Raw genomic sequence first — 22,728 nt, forward strand, 5'->3', positions numbered from 1 at the left:
ACCCCGTTTTTCATTTTATCATTTTAAAACACCAGTCCACTTGCCTCTGTACCTGGAAATTAGATCCAAGCTCAAAAGGAGTAGACAGCATCACCCATGCCACCTGGCAACACAAAAGGACAAAATGACCACTGTGCTTGCAAGCAACCACCTGCCACATCGCTCCTCTGGCCCAAACAGCCTCACCTCAGACCCTCAGAGGGAAACACCCGAACGTCTTTCCCTTCGCTTCCGATAAGGGATGACCTCGCTCACAACACTCTCACCTTCCCTCACTGCTCCGTGACATGGGGATTTCCCTGTCCAAGACTGCACTAGGCACCTGCAGAGACAAGAGAAAAGCACACCCTGAGGTGAAGGGAATGACAACACGGACTCCAAGACAGTCGAGAAATGGAGACCCTTTATTGTCCCGATGCCAGATCTTACATAGTTTTTCTGGGCCCCTACACGCCCTGCACATGGCTGGCAAACATAGTTACAGGCTTCTGATTGGTGCATTCCTTTTGATCATGCACAGCCCGCTATAGGCCCATCCGAGCCTAACAACTCCTCCTTATTGGTTCCCACTGTCTCTTATTCTAGCCTGGTTACCACTCTATGCCCCTGAGTAACCTTCTTCTTAACCCTTAGTGCATCACCATATCAATCAGCTCCAGTTTGTCACCGAACACGTCACCCATAATTCCCCCTGTCTTTGTTTCTACAAGCCAAATTGTGTGCCACAAACAATCATTTTCTGCAATCCTTGCAGCAGGCATGGTGTAACTATTATAACTGCAACAAACGCGATAAACAAAATAATCATTATCTTTTACTTTCTCAAGTACTTAAATTTGTTGCTACAGGACTACAGCATCAAACAAGGAAACGACAGCTGAACCACATTAAGGGTTTTTTTTTTTTAAGCTCCAAAGTAGTTAATCAAGGAACTGACTAGGTCTATGCATAGTTAGGTTTTAAAGTGTGCTAAAAGAACTTGAACTCTTTCATTAAGACTGTGCTTGAACAACGCACAGATTAACCCCCCAGAAAGCCAAATATTCCAACTCCATACATAAGAGGGTTTTTTTTTAAAAAAAAAAGTTCTACACACTCTCAAAGAGATTTTAAAATTGATTTAAATACTTTACCTTGCAGCTCTGCTATGGCACAAGACAGCACATGTGAAATTTAAGGCCAATTTTTGGGTGCATACATGTAAAAGCTGGTCTTAAAACAAGAGCTGTTGTATTTACTCAATTCTGAGTCTGTAGTGTGAATTCACATTAAAGTAGAGCTGCCACAGCAATCAACAGAATCACAGCCTTCCTTCACCTGAATGATCCCATCTTCTGTGAATCCAGTCACACCAGTTTTAAACAACCTATCTAAAGCAGTACATCTTAGACTTCAACTTTCTCTGCAACTGTTTCAGAACAAATTAATATCCGCAAAACCTAGAGAAGAACCATCAACTGGTCATATTACGCAAATCTGATGCACAAACCCACTAATTTTAAAACCTTCTCCCCCTCAACAACTTCTTCAGTGTAAATCAGAGCTGTTACTTGAAAACAGAGCTCTCTAGTCCCATCTGCACACATCTATCTATTTTAATGGGAAGAAAGAGAGCAAATCAAATTCTGCTCATTTACTAGTTCAACAGACCTAATATTTTAATACCTCCTGGTACATTTTTCAATTGCTGAACGTTTGCATGATGTTTTAAAGAGGGGCTCAATTCACCCTGAACGCAGGACTTGCATGGGCCAGTGTGATTTATGCTTACTTGCTCAGTAAAGCTTATTGCTATAAGACAGTTATTTACGTGGGACTTCCCTGAAGCACAAATTTATGATATCAACAAAAAAAGTACACCACATGCTAACACTGCTTTTTAGATACTCTTCAGTTTTAAAATTTTCAAACACGTTAACTTGTCTTATTTTGTTTAGGGCTGAGGCTGTTCAGCAAGGTCACATAATTTGAGACTGCTGAAATACTTCAGCAATCCTTTGGTCCCAGTAGCTGTAAAACAGCCAAGTAAAAAGAAACTTCCCTACTAAAAAAAGTGTGTGTGGGGAAAGGGGGGAGAGAATTGGCACCAGAAAAGTGTCTTTTAAACACTATCTGCTACACACCACAAAAGTCTTTGTTCTAAAATACACCTTTTCATACAAAAGACATCTTGCAAAACTATTTGATTGCCCCACGATGCTGAACGTTTGTGTGAGCTTCTCTTCTTTTCTAAATATTATTCAGCCCAGGCACTTTCAGCCTGAGTGGCTTTGTCTCTCATACGTGGAACAGCTTGGCCACGATTATCACGAGGCCACTGTCCAGCAAGATAGGGAGCAGCAAGTGTGTCCAACGAGGAAGTCCGGCAAATAATACCGGAAGGGCTTGATGAAGGTGGTCTTAACTTGTCAGCTCTGCAGCCCGACGAGCCATGGCTCTTCCTCTCCGGTGAGCTCCTGCCTTGCTCCGGGGACTGCCACTGGTGCCGGACCCTGCCCGCCGCCATGGCGCTGCCCTCCGGCAGCAGGGAGGAGCAAGGTGAGGGCCCGCAGCCCAGCAGCGTTTGTATCCCCACTTGATGCTGCCTCCCACACTTTCTCCCCCCTTGTTCCCAAGTCTTTACATCAAACACAGCTGAGACCATCGAGGGGACCCCTTGTTTTTGCAAAAACTTCGACAGTAGCTTTATCTTAAATGGGTCATATTTTACACCCCTTTTCATTAATAAATGCGTTAATAATTTTACTATTGCCTCTTCTGCTGAGATATTGGCTCCCATCGTGAATGCCCAGCCGCTCACCTGTCCTTCAGGCGATGTCCCGGGGTTGAAGCTGCAGTCCAGCTGCAAGCTTGATTCATTCGGCTGGGTTCCCTCCGGATACCCGTACAGCATCGCTCTACCCCTTATCACGTCGGGGTCACCATTTGAAGGGAATGACGGCACAGACTCCAAGACAGTCGAGAAATGGAGACCCTTTATTGTCCCGATGCCAGATCTTACATAGTTTTTCTGGGCCCCTACACGCGCTGCACATGGCTGGCAAACATAGTTACAGGCTTCTGATTGGTGCATTCCTTTTGATCACGCATAGCCCGCTATAGACCCATCCGAGCCTAACAACTCCGCCTTACTGGTTCCCACTGTCTCTTATTCTAGCCTGGTTACCACTCTATGCCTCTGAGTAACCTTCTTCTTAACCCTTAGTGCATCACCATATCAATCAGCTCCAGTTTGTCACCGAACGCGTCACCCATACTGAGGCACCTCACAGCCACAGTGGACCTGCTGCAATACCTCTCTCTTCCCAGCTCCTTTACTATAGCTGCTCACCAGCTCTTACTGAGACTCTTCACTCACAGCACCGCAGCGAACTCTGCCTGGGCCACACAACACACACTACACAAGCTACATTGTTTAAGACACACCACAGCTGGAACATTCCTGCCCAACAATCAGTTGCATCCCACTTCAGGAAGGATGCCGCACGCTCCTAGAAAACAAACCTACCAGTCCTGAACAGCTCTCCAGCCAGACAGCTCCCCACCTCCTCTTGCCAACCACACTCAGCATACACACTATTTGCCCTTCAAAAAACAAGTAAGAACATACAAACAAAAACAACTGAGCTCCACAAATGCCAAAAAGCCATGCACACACAACAGCCCCAGCAGGGGTAATCACAGACTTACCCTTTACAGATGAAAAAGGTAACTCTGGTATGACCATGGCTCAGTCTCTTGGTAATACTGCGACTCTGGTCAAGCCTCTTGCAGCGTGTAATCAAGCTCTTTTTAGTCCTCTGGAGAGTTACACAAGTGGTTTGATACGTCTAGAGATTAAAATATAACCCCAAAACAGAAGTGTACCCCACCGTCCCAAAAACGAGCGAGCCGGCAACCTCTGCTAAATAGCCCTCTATCAAGTGAATTCCAAGCACTTACAATCTAGAAATCCAGAGACTCTGACCCACCTAAAGAACCCTGCAACTGACAGAAGGAAAAACAAAGCACTTACCCCTAAGAGCAGCCCAGGCAGAAAGAGCTCTCCAATGGCATACCTGGGGCTCATATACCATTTGGCCCCGCCCAGCACCCAAACCCAATCACCTGGGAAAGGGGAGGGGCAAAAACCAACAAAGTAGAGCAGGACAAGCAGCAGCTGTGGTTTTTTTTTTTCCATCTGGATTTTAGCTCAACACCATGCAGAGTGCAGACAAGAGAACTGGGGTGTTTCTAGAAACAGCAATGCCCATGCTTTTGCTTCAGCTTTGAATATTGAAAGCTTCTCCCCTCCACAACCCCTTTCTCAGGAACCAGGCAGCATTCAAGTGACCTGCTTTGCTCCTATTCTAAAGACTATCACAGCCCACCTTGCCTGTGGCACCTGATAAACAGAAGAGAAAGCAACCACAGCAGCAGAAGCCACAGCACCCTTAGGTCAGTTACTCTCATCCCCTCCTTTACCTCAGCAGCTTACCTACCCCACAGAGCAGATGCTTCCATCTGTTCTCTTTAGCCACTTGCAGCACCTCAAAAAGGCAAACCGGAATTTTACTCTATTTGATGTCGTAAAATAACTGCAGTGACAACCGCACCCCAAAAGCAACTGCTACATCTCTTCATCGCCCACCAGAGTCACTCCAGAGGCAGCTCGGGTCATGACATCCTGTATTGCACACTGCGTTTCCGCCTGAACAAAGAAAAACACAGAAGATAAACGTTCAGCTGCCACCATTAGCACCCATCCCTCAACAATGCAAGTGACCCCGTTTTTCATTTTATCATTTTAAAACACCAGTCCACTTGCCTCTGTACCTGGAAATTAGATCCAAGCTCAAAAGGAGTAGACAGCATCACCCATGCCACCTGGCAACACAAAAGGACAAAATGACCACTGTGCTTGCAAGCAACCACCTGCCACACCGCTCCTTTGGCCCAAACAGCCTCACCTCAGACCCTCAGAGGGAGACACCTGAACATCTTCCCTTGTGGTGGTTTTACCGGGGTGGGCAACTGAGCTCCACCACAACCGCTCTCTCACTCCCCCTCCTCAAAGAGGAACAGGGAGAAAATATGAAAAGGGCTCAACAGCTGAGATAAGGACGAGGAGATCACACAGTATTTATCGTGACGGGCAAAACAGACTCAGCATAGGGAGATAGTAAGATTTATTACCTATTACTAACAAGCTAGAGAAATGAGAAAGAAAGGAAATAAACCACAAGCACCTTCCCCCCCCCATCCACCCTCTTCCACCTTCTCCCCCCAAGCAGTGCAGGGGAATGGTCAGTCTATAGCACTTCTTCACCGCCACTCCTTCTCTGTCACTCTCATCCCCTGTGCTGTGGGGTTCCTCCCACAGGATGCAGTCCTTGGTGAACTGATCTGGCACGGGCTTCCCACAGGCAGCAGCTCTTCAAAAACTGCTCCAGATATAGGTCTGTACCACGAGGTCCATCCCTCAGGAGCAAACTGCTTCAACCTGGGTCCCCCACGGGCTCCTGCCAGGTCACCTGCTCCTGCATGGTCTCCTCTCCACGGGCTACAGGTCCACCCCAGAATCTGCTCCGGCAGGGGTCTTCCACAAGCTGCAGCCTCCATCAGTGCAAGTCCACCTGCTCCACCGTGGTCTCCTCCACGGGCTGCAGTGTGGAACTCTGCTCCACCGTGGTACTCCATGGGCTGCAAGTGGGCAGCCTGCTTCACCATGGTCCTCGCCGCAGGCTGCATGGGACTTCTGCTCCAGTGCCTGGAGCACTTCTCCCCCTCCTTCACTGACCTTGGCGCCTGCAAGGCTGTTCCTCACTCCTCTCAGTCTTTCAGCTGCTGTGTGGTGCAGCATGTTTTTTTTTCCTGTCTTAAATATGCTCTCACAGAGGCACAAACAACATCACTTATTGGCTCCACTCTGGTCAGCAGTAGGGCCCTTAACTAACATGGGGCAGCTTCTAGATTCTTCTCACAAAAGCCAACCCTATGGCCCCCCTACTACCATAACCTTGCCACGTAAACCCACTACATCCCTTCACTTCAGTTAAGGGACGATCAGGCTCACAACACTCTCACATTCCCTCACTGCTCTGTGACATAAGGATTTCCCTGTCCAAGATTGCACAAAGCCCCTGCAGAGACAAAAGAAAAGCACACCATAAGGCACCTCACAGCCACAGCACACCTGATGCAACACCTCTCTCTTCCCAGCTCCTTTACTTCAGCTGCTCGGTAGCTCTGAGATTCTTGCCTGGGCAGTGCCACGGGAAACACGGCCCAGGCAGCACCGATCACAGACTTACCCTTTACAGATGAAAAAGGTAACTCTGGTATGACCCTGCTCGGTCTCTTGGTAATACTGTGACTCTAGTCAAGCCTCTTGCAGCGTGTAATCAAGCTCTTTTTAGTCCTCTGGAGAGTTACACAAGTGGTTTGATACATCTAGAGATTAAAATATAACCCCAAAACAGAAGCGTATCCCACCGTCCCAAAAACGAGCAAGCCGGCAACCTCTGCTAAATAGCCCTCTATCAAGTGAATTCCAAGCACTTACAATCTAGAAATCCAGAGACTCTGACCCACCTAAAGAACCCTGCAACTGACAGAAGGAAAAACAAAGCACTTACCCCTAAGAGCAGCCCAGGCAGAATAAGCTCTCTGATGGCATGCCTGGGGCTTATATACCATTTGGCCCTGCCCAGCACCCCACCCCAATCACCTGGGAAAGGGGAGGAGCCATACATGAGAGGAAGTAAGAGCAGGAGGAACAGCAGCCCTGTTTTTGGCCTGGCTTAGGTCAACACCGTGCAGAGCACAGCACAGGCAACGGGGCTTTCTCTTGAAAGACTTGCCTTAGCTTTGGTGAAGGAAACTGACCAGGTGACTAACTCTCTCACCTTTTTGCACCACTCCAGGACATGGGGAACTCACCTCTCCAAGACTGCACAAGGGAACTGCAGAAACAAGATGAAAAGCACACCCTGAGGCACCTCATAACCACAGCCTACCTACTGCAATACCTATCTCTTCCCAGCTGCTTTACCTCTGCTGCTCTCCATCTCTAAATCAGATTCTTTTAACTGCCACACAGAGTGGTGGTCCTCTGGGTGCCATAGAGCGGTGCCATAATTTTTTTTTTTTTTTATTTCAAAACATGGGTCTGCCTCCCTCTGGAGCTGGACAGTAGGTCAAGCCAGTCACTGAGTTACCAATGCAGAGCTTCACAGTTCCAGAAGGCACTCTTTCCTTTGACCAATTCCTTGTAAGCGTTATCTACCACTGGCGAAAGCAATAAACAGTCTGTAAACAGGCACTGCCACGTTTGACAAACTTCATGTTTTTAATTTTATCATTTCAAGACAGCAGTCCACTTGCCTCTACATCCGAAAAGTAGATCAAACCAGTAACCGAGTTGCCGAACAAGAACTTGACAGTTCCAGACAGTGCTGCTTCCTTTGACTGGTTCCTCCTAAGGTTTACCTACTGCTGGAAAAAAGAAAAAAAGACTCTGTGCCAGCTGCCCAGAGCTTGAGTATTCACCCAGAGACAGACCAGAAGAGACAGACCCAAAAGAGTCAGGACAATGTATTATTGCACTGATGGACCACCACGTTAGCTACCATCACTAACTGCCAGGCAGGACAGCTCCAGGCCAAACACACAAAAAGGCACGCTACAAACACCATGAACGAAACATGGGAAAAGAATTACTTATACTATAAGAATTACTCACCTGAAGAAGAGCTGCATGCAATACAGGCACCTACTACTAATACAGATTAATTTACTTTAAATGAGCCTACTAGACATTACCTTAAATAGATGTACTTATCTGTTTCAATTTGGAAACACATCAACCCATAGACTCTGACCCCCCCCCCCCCCCAAAAAAAAAAAAAAACCTGCAACTGACTGAAGGAAAAACAAAGCACTTACCCCCAAAGAGCAGCTCAGGCAGAGCTCTCATATGAGCTCTCATATAGGACACCTGCTGCTCATATACCATTAGGCCCCACCCGGCACCCTGTCCCAATCACCTGAGAAGGAGGAGGGGCAAAGCACAGGAAGGGATAAAGAGAGCAGGAGGAGCAGCAGCTGCATTTTTTATTTGGCTTAGCTCAATGATGTGTGGAGTGTTACTAGAAGTAACAATTCCTGTGTGTTTGCTTCAGTTCTGATTATTGAAATGACAATATGAGCAAGTAGGTAACTATAACTTTTTTTTGACTGTAATTAGTTGAAACCTTTCTTTACATAGGTGGAAATAATCTAGGAGTGTAACAGATTACAAACCACAAAAAAGCAATTCAATGTAGTAAAATAACTCACAGGCGAAGTAACATACCTTAGTAGACTACCTAAAAAACAAAAGGCTATGCAGATGGATCCCAAAAAGCCACCCCAATCAAGATCTGAGAAGGGTACGGACATTCTCAAAAGGAGCAGGGAAAAAATAGTGGCACGGTACAAGCTGGAAAGGACACTAAGCAGATTTAAAAGATCTGTAGGACCTCAGGAGGGACCTGAGAAGAGCACATAGATCCTTGGAAAGTGTGTGTGGGGAGGTGTTAGGCGGGGACTAGGAATACTAAGTAGAGGAGAAAATGAGTGTTGTGAGCCTGAAGTGTGTACAAGCATCATAAAGAAGGCGCCTGAGAGGATGGTGATTAGGGAAGCTGAGGCGATTCCAGATAAGAAAGGGTTAAGAATGAAACTATTAAAGGAGAACAGAACATTAGGTGTAGGGCAGGAAACAGATGTACGGACAATGTATCTCAAAATAGGACATACGGGCAATATATCTCGAACAAGACATTGGAATCCAAGATAAGAAAATAATGAGCAGAAGATTCGAAGAAAAAACAGTCCTTGCGGTTAGGAAGAAAGCTAATTCAGCAGAATCCTGACCAAGGGTGAAAAGTACACTGTGAGGAAGACTTACGGCCTTCCTCTCTGAGACCACCGACCACAGCTCGACGACCCCTGCCCAAGACCACTGAGAGGATCTGCGCAGGCGCAGGACACAAAAAACTGATTAGCATGAGAAGCGAGAGTAGGCGGGGTTAGATAATGAATATGTATAGGCGTTAATAAAATATTAATCACTGTGATGTATAAATTTGGGACGGCTTTTCACTTCGGGATGCACGATAGGCGGAAAGATCCCCCGTGCATCCGGCGCCGTCAATAAAGAATAAATCACTTAAAGAAATTGGATTTATGATCTTTGAATCAATGGGGAAACAAAGGGAAAGCTGCTTACCTTTGAGAAGTCGTCCTTGAGCTTCGTGCCACGGACATTTGTCTTGTGGGCTTGGCGCACAAGTTTAGGGGTCCCCATACATTGAAGGCTTCTTACCTCTGAGAAGTCCTACATGGCTCCGCCTGCCTTACTGATTTTTTTCGCCAGCAGGTGGTGGCAGAGGGCGCTACCGCCCTCATCCTGAGAACGGCAGACACAGCTTCCCAAACCGTTTTCTCAATAACGGAAGCAGTGCGAATGGCGTAGAAAACCACAAATGAAAACGGCAGAAAAACGCACCCCATGTCGTCTCGGGGAGGAAATAACTGCCCTGAGCAACGTGCCCTTCCCAGCTAGGAAGCTGAACAGCAATGTGAAAAACTACATTTCCCGGCATGCCATGGAAACCAACATGGCCGACAGGTAGCTCAAAACCCAAAGACCACGACTCCCAGCATGCTGTGGGGCAAGACCCTCAGGTCACCTGACGCTGCGGATGCCCTGGAGCCAGTCCCCGGCTTCCTGACCTGCAGCCCGACGCCCCTCCCCACCCCCCGCCCGGGGCTTTCCCTGCCCCAGCCGCTCCGCCTGCAGTATCACGTTTCCAGCAGCAGGTGGCGGCATAGGGCGACGCACCACTACTGCACATGCACGCCGGCCCCCCCGCCGGAGGTACGGCTTTTTAGCCAGCTGACTCCGCGCATGTGTGGAAGCAGGAACGGCTTCTCAAAACGTTTTCTCGTTAACAGAAGCAGTGGGATCCGCACGGAAAACCACACGGAAGCGGCAAAAAGAGGCACCCCGGTCCACTGGTGCAGAGAAAACAACTGCCCTTCCTACCTGTCTCCGTGTTGCTCCCGGCTTGGAAGCCGAGCAGCAACGTGGAACGACATTTCCCAGCATACCGCAGAAGCCAAAGTGGCCGACAGGAAGCTCGGAGCCCAAAGACCACAACTCCCGACATGCTGCGGGGCACGAAGCTTGGCAATTGCTAAAGCGCATGAGCATCTCCTCCGCCTGCAGTACCCCCCTTTCGCCAGCAGGTGGGAGCAGAGAGCGACGCGTCACCGCAGCGCCCCTTCGCCTACAGCACCGCTCGCTGTTCGGCCACCAGGTGACACCAGGCGCCGCCGCGCCACCCTGCTCCGTGCATGGGCGGAAACAGAACGGCAGGCACGGCTTCCCAGGCCGTCTGCTCGTTCAGGGAAGCGGCGGGAGCCGCGTGGAACACCACACGAAAACGGCAAGAAAAAGCATCCCGCTCCACGGGCACGGAGGAAGTAACTGCCAATCCTAAATGGCCCTGTGCCGAGCGGCAACATGAAACTACAGTTCCCGGCGTGCTCTGGAAACCAACATGGCCAACCGGAAGCCCGGAGGCCAAAGACCACAACTCCCGGCATGCTGTGGGGCAAGATGCTCCTAGCCACCGCCCCAGAGCCAAATCCGTGCTTTCTGACCTGCCGCCTACCCCCCGCGGCTTTCCCTACCCCAGCCGCCAATCCCGCAGGACCCAGCCTCCCCAACACCCTTCCCTCCACCTCACCAGGGACCCCAGTCCCTCTCTCACCTGCTCCTCCGCAGCAGCCACAGCCGAAGTCACGCTCGCCAATCACTCCCTCCGAGCAGACCAGCCCCACCACACCTGGCCCAGGAAGCAAAGACAGCACAGGCGTCCCCCTACCATTGCTGCCCTTACTCCCCCCCCCCAGCCTGCAGCCTCCCCAGCAGGGTGGCCCCCACACCCAGATCGCTGGTCTGTATCCATCAGCTCCCCCACGGACAATGAACACGGGGCCAACGCCCCAGCCCCTGCCCCCTCCACACCCAGGAACCTGCAACCAGCAACACGGCCACTTACAGTGGCCACAAACAGAGGGCAGCACAAGCCAGAAAGCGAACTTTAATTAAACTCTTGCGCAGGACTCCTGGCAGGGAGACTGCGGTGGAACTCCCTGCCCAGACGTTCTCCCCTTCCCCTGTCGGGCTGCGGGGCTCAGGCATCGAGCAGGTCTGTCCGTCCGTCTCAGCGTCCATCTTATGGGGAACGGTTGCCTCCTGCGGAAATGGGCTGTGATGCACAGAAGGAGGAAAAAAAACAAAGGAAAACGGCACAAGCGGGACACAAGCAGCAAGAGAGGAACTGGGTGGACGGACAGCCAGCGGGGCAGAGGGCCAGAAAAACCACCAAGGGGGCAAGGAGCAGGACAGGGGTGATCGACAGGGTTGGACAGAGAGCCCAACAGAAGCACAACTGCGACAGCCAGGATGACCAAGATTAATAGCAATTTTACTGACATCAGAGAGTGTTGGTTTGGAATGAAATCAGAGTTTTGGTTTTTGGATCAGACATGACTCTGTTGAACAGTCTCTGCCTTTCCAGTATGCGAAAGGAAAAGCCACAAGGATAAGAACAGAAGTATGAAGCTATTATTACCAACAGAGATGCTGGAAGTAGGCTTCTCAGTATCACTTTTGGTACTCGTGGAATAATTGCCTGAAGTAACTAGGCAAATTAAACTAATATTCACATTTTAAAGAAAATGTACAGCATTGAAGAAGCTTTCAGAGTGGAGGGTAGCTGCGCTACCTAAGCGTTCCCTAGGCCTCCAACTTTACATGCTATCGCACTAGGGGAACTTGGTGTGCTGACTCTAAGGAACAGTACAGAGCGTAGAGCGGAGTGGAGACACCACAGATAGGCTCTGTGACGAGATGGGGACCCGATGCTCTTGTGCACACCGAGACCGATAAGCTGCACATTTGCTACCCTGAGCCAACGACCTGTCATGTTTTTGAAAAAACGCTGTACTCTAGTGAACTTTTGCTCATTATAGCATCATCATTATATCAAAACACACCTCCATCCCAAAAGCTCCGTGCCTCCAAGGTGCAACCACCCCTCACCGAGCACGCGCTCTGAATTTCTCCTTTAAACAAAAGCGAGATAACTTTACCAATCATAACCAAGATATGCCTGACTAGAGTCACTCAAGCTCCACCTAAAAGGACAGAAAATAATCATAGAATCATAGAATATCCCGAGTTGGAAGGGACCCACATGGATCATCGAGTCCAACTCCTGGCACCACACAGGTCAAGCCAAAAATTCAGACCATGTGACTAAGCGCACAATCCAAACGCTTCTAAAACTCCGACAGGCTTGGTGCAGTGACTACTTCCCTGGGGAGACTGTTGCAGTGCGCGACAACCCTCTCAGTGAAAAACCTCTTCCTGATGTCTAGCCTGAACCTCTTCTGCCACAGCTTGACACCATTCCTGCAGGTCCTATCACTGGTCACTAAAGAGAATAGATCAGTGGACAATGTAAATTGGCTTAAGTGAAAGGGGATGTTAGGGAAGATACCATCACGAAGGATATCCTTCCGACTTCCGGGATCAGTCGACGGGCTGAGCCTCTCTTCCCCTTGCACTGGGATGTCGTGGGGTAAGATTTGAACACTTGGTTGTACCAGATGTCTCCATGGAAACTTAGAAATCTCTAGAGCCTTTATGCCTTTTAACGCATTAATAGCCAGGATGAGTACCTGTGTATTTCATGCGTGCTCGCTTGCTTTTGCGGACAGTGAATTTATCTCCAGCAATCCAAAGAACCTGTGTCCCTGGTTGCTGTAATAAACTGCCCTTCATTGCATTGTTCCTAGCCATGATAGTTCTCATTGAATGCGACTAAATCAAGGACGTGCTACGTTATTGGTGAATCCGTGACCGTAATAGTTCAGTAACTTGAATCCGACCAGACCCATAACAGTTAGTCAGCTACGCCCCTTAACACGACAGTATTTCATAGGGAAAAACATAAAGCCTAAGATTTCTCATCCCTGAGGCCTTGGGAGGCAGGCAGAGAAGGAACCCGAGACTCTTAGTGTCTCCTGAGAATCGCAGCTTACAGTTACTCCATGTCTTCTGGTCTCACAGGATGAGGCAGAGGTATAATTAATTCCTTCTCCGTCTTGCTGGAAAGAGCTTTTCTCCTCTCTGTGACAAAGGAAAAAAATGTTATGATCATGGAAGTCATTATACAAAGCCACACTCGGTGAATTCACTATTACAGTTAAGATCGTTTTTAATCGAAAACACCTTGGCAGCAATGTTACCACTGCAAATGTAGCGCTGCAAAAAAATTCAACTCAAGATAAAGGAAAGGGCGAGCTAAAAGGACAAGTAACGTGACCAAAGGCATCTGCAACAACCATCTGGTAGATGGTTGTCCACAGCCCTCGGATTTCATGGTCATCTTTCCTGACAAACGAATCCTGGAAGAACAGAAAAGATACACAACGTGTCCACAAAAACTTTTGGGGAGGCTACTGAAAAGAAAAACAAAAAAAAAAATAGAAACAGGAAGTGGCTAGTACGTCAGCTTTGTTAACAGAGTAACATTAACATACTAGAAATTTCCACGTTATGTGTAGCCCCAAGGTGGTGCTCGGTACATCCACTGATATTAACAGGGTGGCACAATATAAGAGATAGTTAATAGACCAGGTATACCTGAGGTGCACAGATTGCATATTCCAGGCAACAAAAAAGGCAGAGCACCCAGTTTGGATCAGCCTGCACGAGTCTACTGATAGATGAATATATGCAACAAGCAGAGAAGTCTTTTACTCCACAGACTCAGTTTCATTATATATATATATACATACATATACATATGTATGTGTATATATATATATATATTTATATAGATATACACAAACATTTTGAACTTTATAACCACTTCAGTAACCATCATTAGCTACACCTACGCTTAAAGCCAGGACTACACTTAGGTGATTAAGTAAACATGGAGCCTTATCTGTGAAACGCTGAAAATGCCCCATAACCGCTGGGCATCTCATGCACAGCGTACATAATTTTTGCACAAACGTGCATCTTAATACACAAAGAGGAGGGGCAAGGCAGACAAAGGTTTTAGAGACGCGTCAAGACCAGAACAACCACTGGGTTCAGATGTGCAAAGCTCAGCTAAAACCCCCACAATTCCACTGAAGGAAGGAGGCTACCTACTTGTCTGCTTAAAATAACCTCTACAAAGAACATATTACAAAATCAAAAATGAAACCATTGTCCAGCAAAACAAACATCTGGAATACAAAGGGCTAAAACTGACAGCTGAGGTTTGATTCTTCAGCAATGTCAAAGGTGTTCAAATCCTACCTGACTTCTCGTGGATGGTGGTGTTGCAGCACAGAAATGAGGAGATCGGGAAGATCGCAACAGGCCAAACGCGGTGCTGAGCTCCTAAAGGAGCTGGTGGGATAGCACTGATGAGAGTGAGACAGGCTGTCAGCCTTCTGCACGAGCTGAAGAAAAGGAGCGCAAGTGTCGGAAGAAGCTGTTTCTTCTCATACTTCATTTGATACACATCATCTTTAAATCCGGGACATCATCTTAGGGAACAGATAAAGAGGTAGAGTTAGCGGCTCCAAGGACACTTCAGGATCTTAGTTCTTTCTATAGTTAGCTGCTATCCATAAAACCGAACCAGTTAAAATAGAGTTATATTAAAAATTCTGGATAATAACAAAAGTGTGGGTTAAAAAAAAAATAAAAAAAGTCACACGCTTGCATGGAAAAGAGGTTAAATTATCTCATTCATTTCCCAATTCCCCTGCAAACTCTATGCTCAGCTCCTCTTCTCTCACTCACCTATCCAAACACCGGGCAGATGCATCAGTTCTCATCATTCTTGGTAAAAACACAACATTTTCACGCTTGCTCTCAAATATCATCTCTTTCCAGCACACTTTCCTGCAAGCTATGCTAATTCCTCCAGGCTTTTTAATATATGCTAGAAACTTCACTGTTTTATCCTAATGACCATCTCGGTGGGAGTCACCGAGCTGCTATCTTTCATTCTGCTGTCTTCACAAATACAAATAAAACAATACTTCAGCAATGCTCTATGACAAACTAGGCAATATGTGCATCGACCTCTTACATAAGGAAGGAAAGAATTCATAGACAACACCCAGAACGTATTACTTTGTTAGATATCAGAGTGGTGGGGCAGAATGACAATGCTACACAAGACTGTACCTACGCTCCTAGGATTGTACACAGTTTGCTGGAATACAAAAAAAAAGTAAGGTCGCTGTGTGGAACAAGTTCACTCACTCCATTATTATTGTGAATGGCAAGAATATTTTAGTAAGCATTCTTTTAAACCCGCAGAAATTTTTGGATTTATCTCAACTTGGCTTCATGAAAACTGAAATTTGCAGTGCAAAGATCATTTATAAAAGCTTTTAGCAGCTGACCTTTTTAGGCATGGATTTGGTCACCTTTCTGGTGGGTAATATTCATCTCTCTCCCCCTTCCCCCCCCCCACCACCAAAAAAAAAAGCTTAAAGACCACAAACTGGGACTTCTTGGAGGTGTGACTCCATTTTTCACCTTACCTAGTATACACTGTTTCTTCGCTATGCTAAGCTTTCACCATGACTGCATAACAGAGTCTCACTGATATTGTTTCTGTCTGCGAGTTTCACGTGACTTCCCCAAACTGAATGAAACGAGCATTTTCCGTTTTGATGGACATCAAAACCAGCGATGTCTATCGTCAGCTGTGGAGTCCTGCTGGCAGTATCACCATCCCACACAATCCCATCTAGCTTTTGGGGTCCGCCCCATCCATCCTCAGCAGTGGGAAGTTCTTCCAGAAGCAAACAGACTGTTATTCGTTCCTTGGTGGAGCTGAGGCTCTGCAAGGCTTTGCTTTTTTTCTTCCCTCACTCCCCCTTTATTTCCAAGCTTAAACTTAAAACATAAGCTCGTGGGGCTGCAGCGGGAACCCCCAAATCAAATCCCAGCCCCAGCATCCCACAGTCCCCTACTCTCAGGCCCATCAAGCTAAAAATGCACACAATGCTACTGACTGCAGTGGGCAGGTCCTTCAGGGCAGGGATGTCATCATCTTTTCAGGTGATGTTCAGCTCCCTGAAAGGGCTGAAATACCACGCCCATACTCACTTCCCCTACTTGATTCACACAGGTGTAGTCAGGGGAGCAGGGCCACGCCAGCACTCCCTGCTCACAAAGCTGACTGCCTACCTCCAGGTTTGCGTCATTTCCCTGGATTACTGCTACTTCTGACACATTCCTGCTACGAAAGCATAGCTCAGTGGCATTAAGCAACCACACACATGGGTTGTGCTGTCTGCAGTATTTTGTCCCACACGCTCCTGCCCCAGGACAGTTATTTAATCAGCTAGTGAGCCCATGCCTCGAGCAAGCATCTTGCTGGGTAACCAGCTCCTAGCCTTGAGGGGACACATGAAAACTTCCACCTTTGTTTCCTGGTAATGTTTGAAGTAAAAGCAGTAGGGAAAATCCCTGGAAGAAAAGTCTTCCTTAAGCTGAAGACATGCAATATCGCAAAACTGCTATGAAATATTACAAAGGCAGAATGATGGCTCAGTCAGCCCACTCTGACCAAATATCAGTGACCTCCCAAAGATCTTTCTGTTTGCAGGAGCCCGTTTTTGAGATACTTTTGTGCTGCTACCCTAGTGCATGCTGTGTGTTTCTCAGGCCACCTAGAATTCTAGAAATGCAACAGTTCTGGTTTTCCCACCTATTTATTATTAGTACCATTCTTTCAAGACAGTCAAAAGAAGTAATTTATGGTTTTATTTGGTAGAGAGTGAAATCACTTTCACTATTATGCTGTCACCAAAGTCAGCTGGAACTATTACAGAATGATAAATGAGAGATATAATAATTTTTCTTTCTTGGATAGCGTTTGCTTCAAATACTCATGCCAGGGCCAGGTTAAGGAATCCACGGGAGGATCCAAGGGAGGGAGGCTTGCCAAAACAGATTCTGTCTTTCTGATAATTTCTCAATGGAGCATTTCTCCCTTCAGTATTACTGGGGTAACGACAACGACTTGGATTTCAGAGAAGCAAGGTTTGCAAGGATAGTTAGTATCTTGAGATAGATGAGATTTCAGGGGTACAATATCAATACCTACCAAAACCTAAATTCCACAGTGCTGCTTCTGCAATATGAGGGACAAACTCTTTTGCCACAGACGGGCAGGGATATCGGACCAGCGCAGAGGATCGCTTCAGGAGTCAGCTGAAGTGGTAACGAGAGCTGCATCCCTCCGTAATAGATTCCTCGGTTTACCCGGTGCGCCACCTTCGCTCGACAACAAAACCCACAGGGTTCCTAGCGGCGGGGAGCTGCTTCTGCCCTGGTGAACCGCAGAAAAAGGAGAGAACCGGCTGTCAGAACACAGGGAGAGGAAAACCTCCGAGGCGCAGTCCAACGATCAAGCGCAGCAAGGACCCACGCCCGGCCGCCGCAGCCCCCACCCCTCCCGGCCCGACGCTCCGGGGAGGCACCCCCGAAGGCTCTCGCTCGCCTCACCGCCGGCGACCGCGCTCGCAGCCAGCGGCAACCTGCGCCTCCCGGCGCGCACAGCCCGGCCCCGGCTCGGGGAAAGACCGGCCGCGCGCCCCGGAACCCACGTGGCCGCCCGGCACCACACAACTACAGCTCCCAGCATGCCTCGGGACGGAGCAGCCCATCCAACCCAGAGCGGAGTCGGCCAAGCGCACACAACCGGCCCCCCCGCCGCCTCCCGCCACTCCGCCCCCCTCTCCCCCAGCCCCCGAAGCCCCGCGCAGTGTGGACTCCGCAGTACGCCCGGTCTGGTCCGGTCCGGCACCACCCCCGCCCCGCAGAAGGGCCTTTTCCGCAGAAGCCGGCGACCGCGTGGCATCCCGACCACCCGTCCACTCAAAAATGAGTGTTGTGGGCCTCAAGAGTGCGCAAAGAGCATAAGGAGGGCTCCTGAGAGGACGGGGAAACAAAGGGAAAGCTGCTTACCTCTGAGAAGTCGTCCTCGATCTTCGTGCCACAGATGTTTGTCTCACACATTCGACACACGAGTTAGGGGTCCCCATACATTTGAAGGCTTCTTACCTCTGAGAAGTCCTCCTAGGCTTTCTTCCACCAGACGATGGCTTTCCCAGGGACTCAGCACCATGCCACAGCTGCTCTCCCCACGTTTGTTTTTTTTTAATTTTAGTTTTAGTTTTGTTGCGTGTTCAAAATTACAATACAATCAAAATCACACCCCACCTGTAGATAACCACATCTGGTTTTCTACAATGCAGCACCAGTGGCTGTTTTTGATCTGAAAATAACTCCTCAGACCAGTGGAAAAAAAAAGATTAAGAACAAAACAAATAACAAGTACTTTAGGAGCATAAGCTCAGGTGGGGAGCTACCACCTATCAGAGCTTCCAGCTGATTCTAATACTTTCTTCTCTCTAATTACAGCCTCTGTTACCAGCCTTCCCTTTCGTTTCAGCAGTCAGTCAAGCAAGCGAGCTTCCATCACCATGACACAACTATTGGATGCAGCATTTTGGGTGGTGCTTATCAGCCTGCTATATATAGAAGCAAGCTCCCTAAGACTTTTTTTTTTTTTTTTAAGAGGGGACTGGTCCAGCTTAAGGTACATTGGTGTCTTTGGGTGGTTTGTTAAGCTTTAAGAAGGAATGAAGTGCTGAATTGTCGTCTTATGCTGCTGGAGTACACTTAAGAAAATTAGATGGTGGCATTTTGTGCTTAGAATATGGGTGTATCCAGAGGAGTGGATGTCTTCCAGATCAATAGGTTCCTGGTTTTTTTGTTTGTTTGTTTTGTGGCAATCTACTTGCTGAAAGGAGTGGAAACAATTGTGATAGTCTTGAAAGAAGCCAGAAGGAAAAGGTTTGTTAGCAGTTATATTCATCTCCATGCATTTCAGGTGGTGCAGCAGCTACTATCTTGTTTTAATGGAATCTGGAGAGGCAACCTCTGAAAAATAGGAATGGGACTTATAACTATCATAGTTGAGGCTGTAGCATACTTTAAGTGTCTTGGCAATAGAGCGATGCCCGGGTGGGGCACAGAGAGGGTGGCTGGGAAGAAAGGGAAAAGAGCATGCTAAATGGTGTTGGTATGGCAGTTACACTAAGATGATTTTCCCAAATGACTGAATGCGAGTGAGTTTTGAATTAAAAAAAAAATAATAGTAATGTCAGTTGTTTCTAGCTGCTTTTGAAAATGGTTATAACTTTTCTTCCCTGTGATTAGTCAAAATGCTCTACTCTGTCCTTCACATACATTTGCATGTCTGACAAAGTTTACTTTCTTTTCTGGTAATACTCTGCAAGCCAATTATGTAGAATACAAGTTCAACAGAACTAGAAACATCAATACACGAGTAGAAAGCTTTTGAGCCATACAATGCTGCAGCCATTTAAACATGCAGGTGCTCTAAAATAGAGCTGCTTAGGTGAATGAGTTTTTGACATACCAAGTTTGATATCATTCAATGAATTATAGTCTAGTTTAAAGTAAGGATATGCGTATTGCAGAGTAAAGCGGAAGCAGTCTGTGAGCAGGGTTCCTGGTGTGAATTCAAATGCTCTTGTCTCTGTACAAGTAATCACAGTTGACTGTGCTAAATCATTAATAAATTGAAGGTCACATCCTATCCACCACTTTAATCTGTTTCCCATGGGAAATAAAGTTTAGAGATAGAATAACTTATTCTATTTTATAATCACTTTTTATACTGGAGAAGTTCATGCAAATGTTTTCCTTCTTGGGCTTAGGGTTGATGCAGGAAGATCATGTTACTGGTACGACTGGGGTGAGGTGGGGGATTCGGATGTTCTGAGAAGTTGAGTGGTTTTTCTCCTGGCATCATCTGCTAAGCACATCGTATGTTTTTAAGGTGGTCAAGAAAATGAAAATGCACAGTATTAATACTTTGAAATGGTGAAACCTGAATGTAGATGACTTCTCTAAGTATGCATCTTGGTGTGTGCACCATCAGGAGATGGAACACTTGTAATTTACAATTCTCTTTTGTGCCTCTGTACTGCTTTTAATCCAGAAAAAAAGTCTTAGACTTGTACTAAAGTTACATTCTGAATGATATATTTACATTCTGTTCTGAGGCTTTATCAAACCTGACTCTGGACAGCACTGTAGCAGCAGCAATGTAGAGTTCAAAATACTGGTGAACTTTTTAGCTGCGTTATGCTGAGCTACCACTGTTGCAGATTCACAGAATGGTTTGAGTTGGAAGGGACCTCAAAGATGATGTAATTCCAGCCCCCCTGCCAGGGGCAGGAACACCTCCCACCAGACCAGGATCCTCAAAGCCTCATCCAGCCTGGCCTTAAACACTTTGAGGGATAGGGCATCCACACCTTCTGGGAAACCTGTTCCAAGTGCCTCAGTGCCCTCTGAGTAAAGAACTTCTTCCTGATGTGTAATCTAAACTTGCTCTCTTCTGGTTTAAAGCTATTCCCCCTTGCCCTATCACTATTCCCCTTGGGGAGTTCCTTCCCACCTTTCCTGTAGGCCCCTGCTAGGTATTGAGAGGTTGCTATAAGGTCTCCCCACAGCCTTCTCTTCCCCAGGCTGAACAACCTCAACTCCTTAAATCCTGTCCTTGTAGGAGAGGGGCTCCAGCCCCTTGGTCATCTTTTTGGCCCTTCTCTGGACTCGTTCTAATAGGCCCATGTCCTTCTTGTGCTGGGGGCCGCAGAGCTGAACACAGTGCTCCAGGTGGGGTCTCAAAAGCAGTAAGACCTTGAAATCATTTTCTCCAGGCAGTAAGCAGTTTAAGCTGGCTCACACAGCAGCAGTGCTGCTCACCACAGCTGAAATATATTCTCAATCCTGGGTGCTTGTAAGAGGCATGAGTGCCTTATGCCACATTCTAGCCAAACTTCTAAACCAAGTGCAGGTGTGAGATTGTGATGCCTGTCCTGGCTTGTGCAGGTAGAAAGGTTAGATGATTAAGTCTAATTCTGTTGTGGTCTACATGGCCCCCACTTTTCCCCACACCTTTTAGACATGTGTGTTCTCAACAAGGACTACTGTGAGGAGTAGTTTTCTGTCAGTGGACAAATCATGGCTCATAGTAAAAGCTGTTGTTGACTCACTGGGAGTATATGCATTTTTCTCTTTGTGCAGGAAAAGAACTTACTGAGCTTTCTAGAAACTCTTCAGCTCTCTTTCTCTTACTTAGACAACCCTTACAACCCTAACCCTACAAACTCTTGCAGCCCCCCCTTTCTTTTAACTCCTTTTTAGAGAGCTGAAGAGTTTCTCTTACAGAACCCTTACAGACCTAACCCTAAAAACCCTTACAGCCCTAGCCCTAGAAACCTCCCCCCTTGTTGCGCACCCCCACCCCCAGAAACACCCCCCCACTTGTTGCTCCCCTACCCCCAGAAACACACCCCCCCCATTGTTGCGCACACCTACCTGCAAAAACACACACACCACTTATTGCGCACCCCTACCCCAGAAACACACACACACACTTGTTGTGCACCCCTATGCCCAGAAGCACACAACCCCCGCTTGTTACACAAGCGTACCCTGAGAAACACACCCCACCTTGTTTAGCTACCCTACCCCCAGAAACACACAACCTCCCCACCTTGTTGCGCACCCCTATCCCAATACACATACATCACACCCCCATTGTTGCGCAACCCTTCCCCCAGCAACACCGCCCCCCCTTGTTCTGAAACCCTAGCCCCAAACACACACACACCTCCTTGTTGCGCACTCATACCCGCAGAAACACGCCCCGGCCCCGAGGAAAAGCCCCATTCCCGCCCCAGCCCCGAGGAAAAACCTCTTCCTCTCTGTCCGAAACCCTGAGGAAAAGCCCCTTCCCCTCCGGCCCCAACCCTGAGGAAACATCCCAACCCTGAAAAGGAGCCCCTTCCCCCTCCAGCGCCAACCCCGGGGGAAAAGGCCCCACCCGGAGGAACAGCCCCTTCCCTACCCCCTGCGGCCCCCACCCGGAGGAGCAGCCCTTTCCCCTGCACATTCTCACAATTTCCACTTAGTGAAAGTGATGATAATGCCACCAGTATCTATCCAAATCTGTTCCTACTTACCACAAGACATCATTTGAGGTCACATTAAGGCACCTTTTTCACACAGTCTGTTGTTCAATCTTAACAAACGCTTAAGAATATTCTTCAAAAGTCAGGCTTACCTGTAAGCACTTGAGCTTCTGAGTTTGTTTGTTTTCTTATTATTGTTATTTTATTTTTAATGGCTGGAAAGGGAGCTTAGAAACTACATAAGTAATTTCACTGAAAACAGGCAAGGTGAAGGAAGTACTCAAACTCCTCAACATTAAACAACTGTAGAACCCAGGAACACTTACCTGCCACCAGCTTCTGAACTCGAGTCACTCCCGAACTACTTCATAGTGAAGCCATACCACCAAGGTTTTACTGTACTGAGAAGGCACCACCAATGTAGCTAGCTCCTAGAGTCACTAAAACTATTTCACAGGGATGGTAAAAAACATGAAGAAAAAGCAGTCTCCTAGGGAATACAGAGTCCGTTTCACTACGGTAGAAAAGCACCCTAGATAACCCAAGCCTCCAGCTCCCCTGGGGAGGCAATTCCACACAAGTCCT

The 22,728-nt window shown here is 47.6% G+C and overlaps 1 protein-coding gene across 41 annotated transcripts in view; it reads right to left on the reverse strand.

Annotated features, from left to right (window-relative positions):
* The window catches only part of LOC310905318 (uncharacterized protein), a 47,603-nt gene extending 29,512 nt beyond the window's left edge, over window positions 1–18,091 (reverse strand). Inside the window, exons 1-10 of one of the 41 annotated variants that reach the window (XM_083851482.1) lie at window positions 17,636–18,091; window positions 17,235–17,459; window positions 14,417–14,649; window positions 10,803–13,231; window positions 4,816–4,866; window positions 4,631–4,690; window positions 4,482–4,529; window positions 3,691–3,830; window positions 187–322; window positions 53–103 (exon numbers count right to left, since the gene is read on the reverse strand). In XM_083851482.1, the coding sequence (XP_083707608.1) occupies window positions 196–322; window positions 3,691–3,830; window positions 4,482–4,529; window positions 4,631–4,690; window positions 4,816–4,854 (414 nt within the window). In that variant the 5' untranslated portion in view covers window positions 4,855–4,866; window positions 10,803–13,231; window positions 14,417–14,649; window positions 17,235–17,459; window positions 17,636–18,091 and the 3' untranslated portion in view covers window positions 53–103; window positions 187–195. The other 40 variants (XM_083851481.1, XM_083851475.1, XM_083851479.1 and 37 more) reach the window with 40 other exon arrangements.
* Window positions 18,092–22,728: the final 4,637 nt, after the last annotated feature.

The sequence above is a fragment of the Anser anser genome (genome assembly GCF_964211835.1).
Source record: "Anser anser genome assembly, chromosome: 11".
NCBI lineage: Eukaryota > Metazoa > Chordata > Aves > Anseriformes > Anatidae > Anser > Anser anser.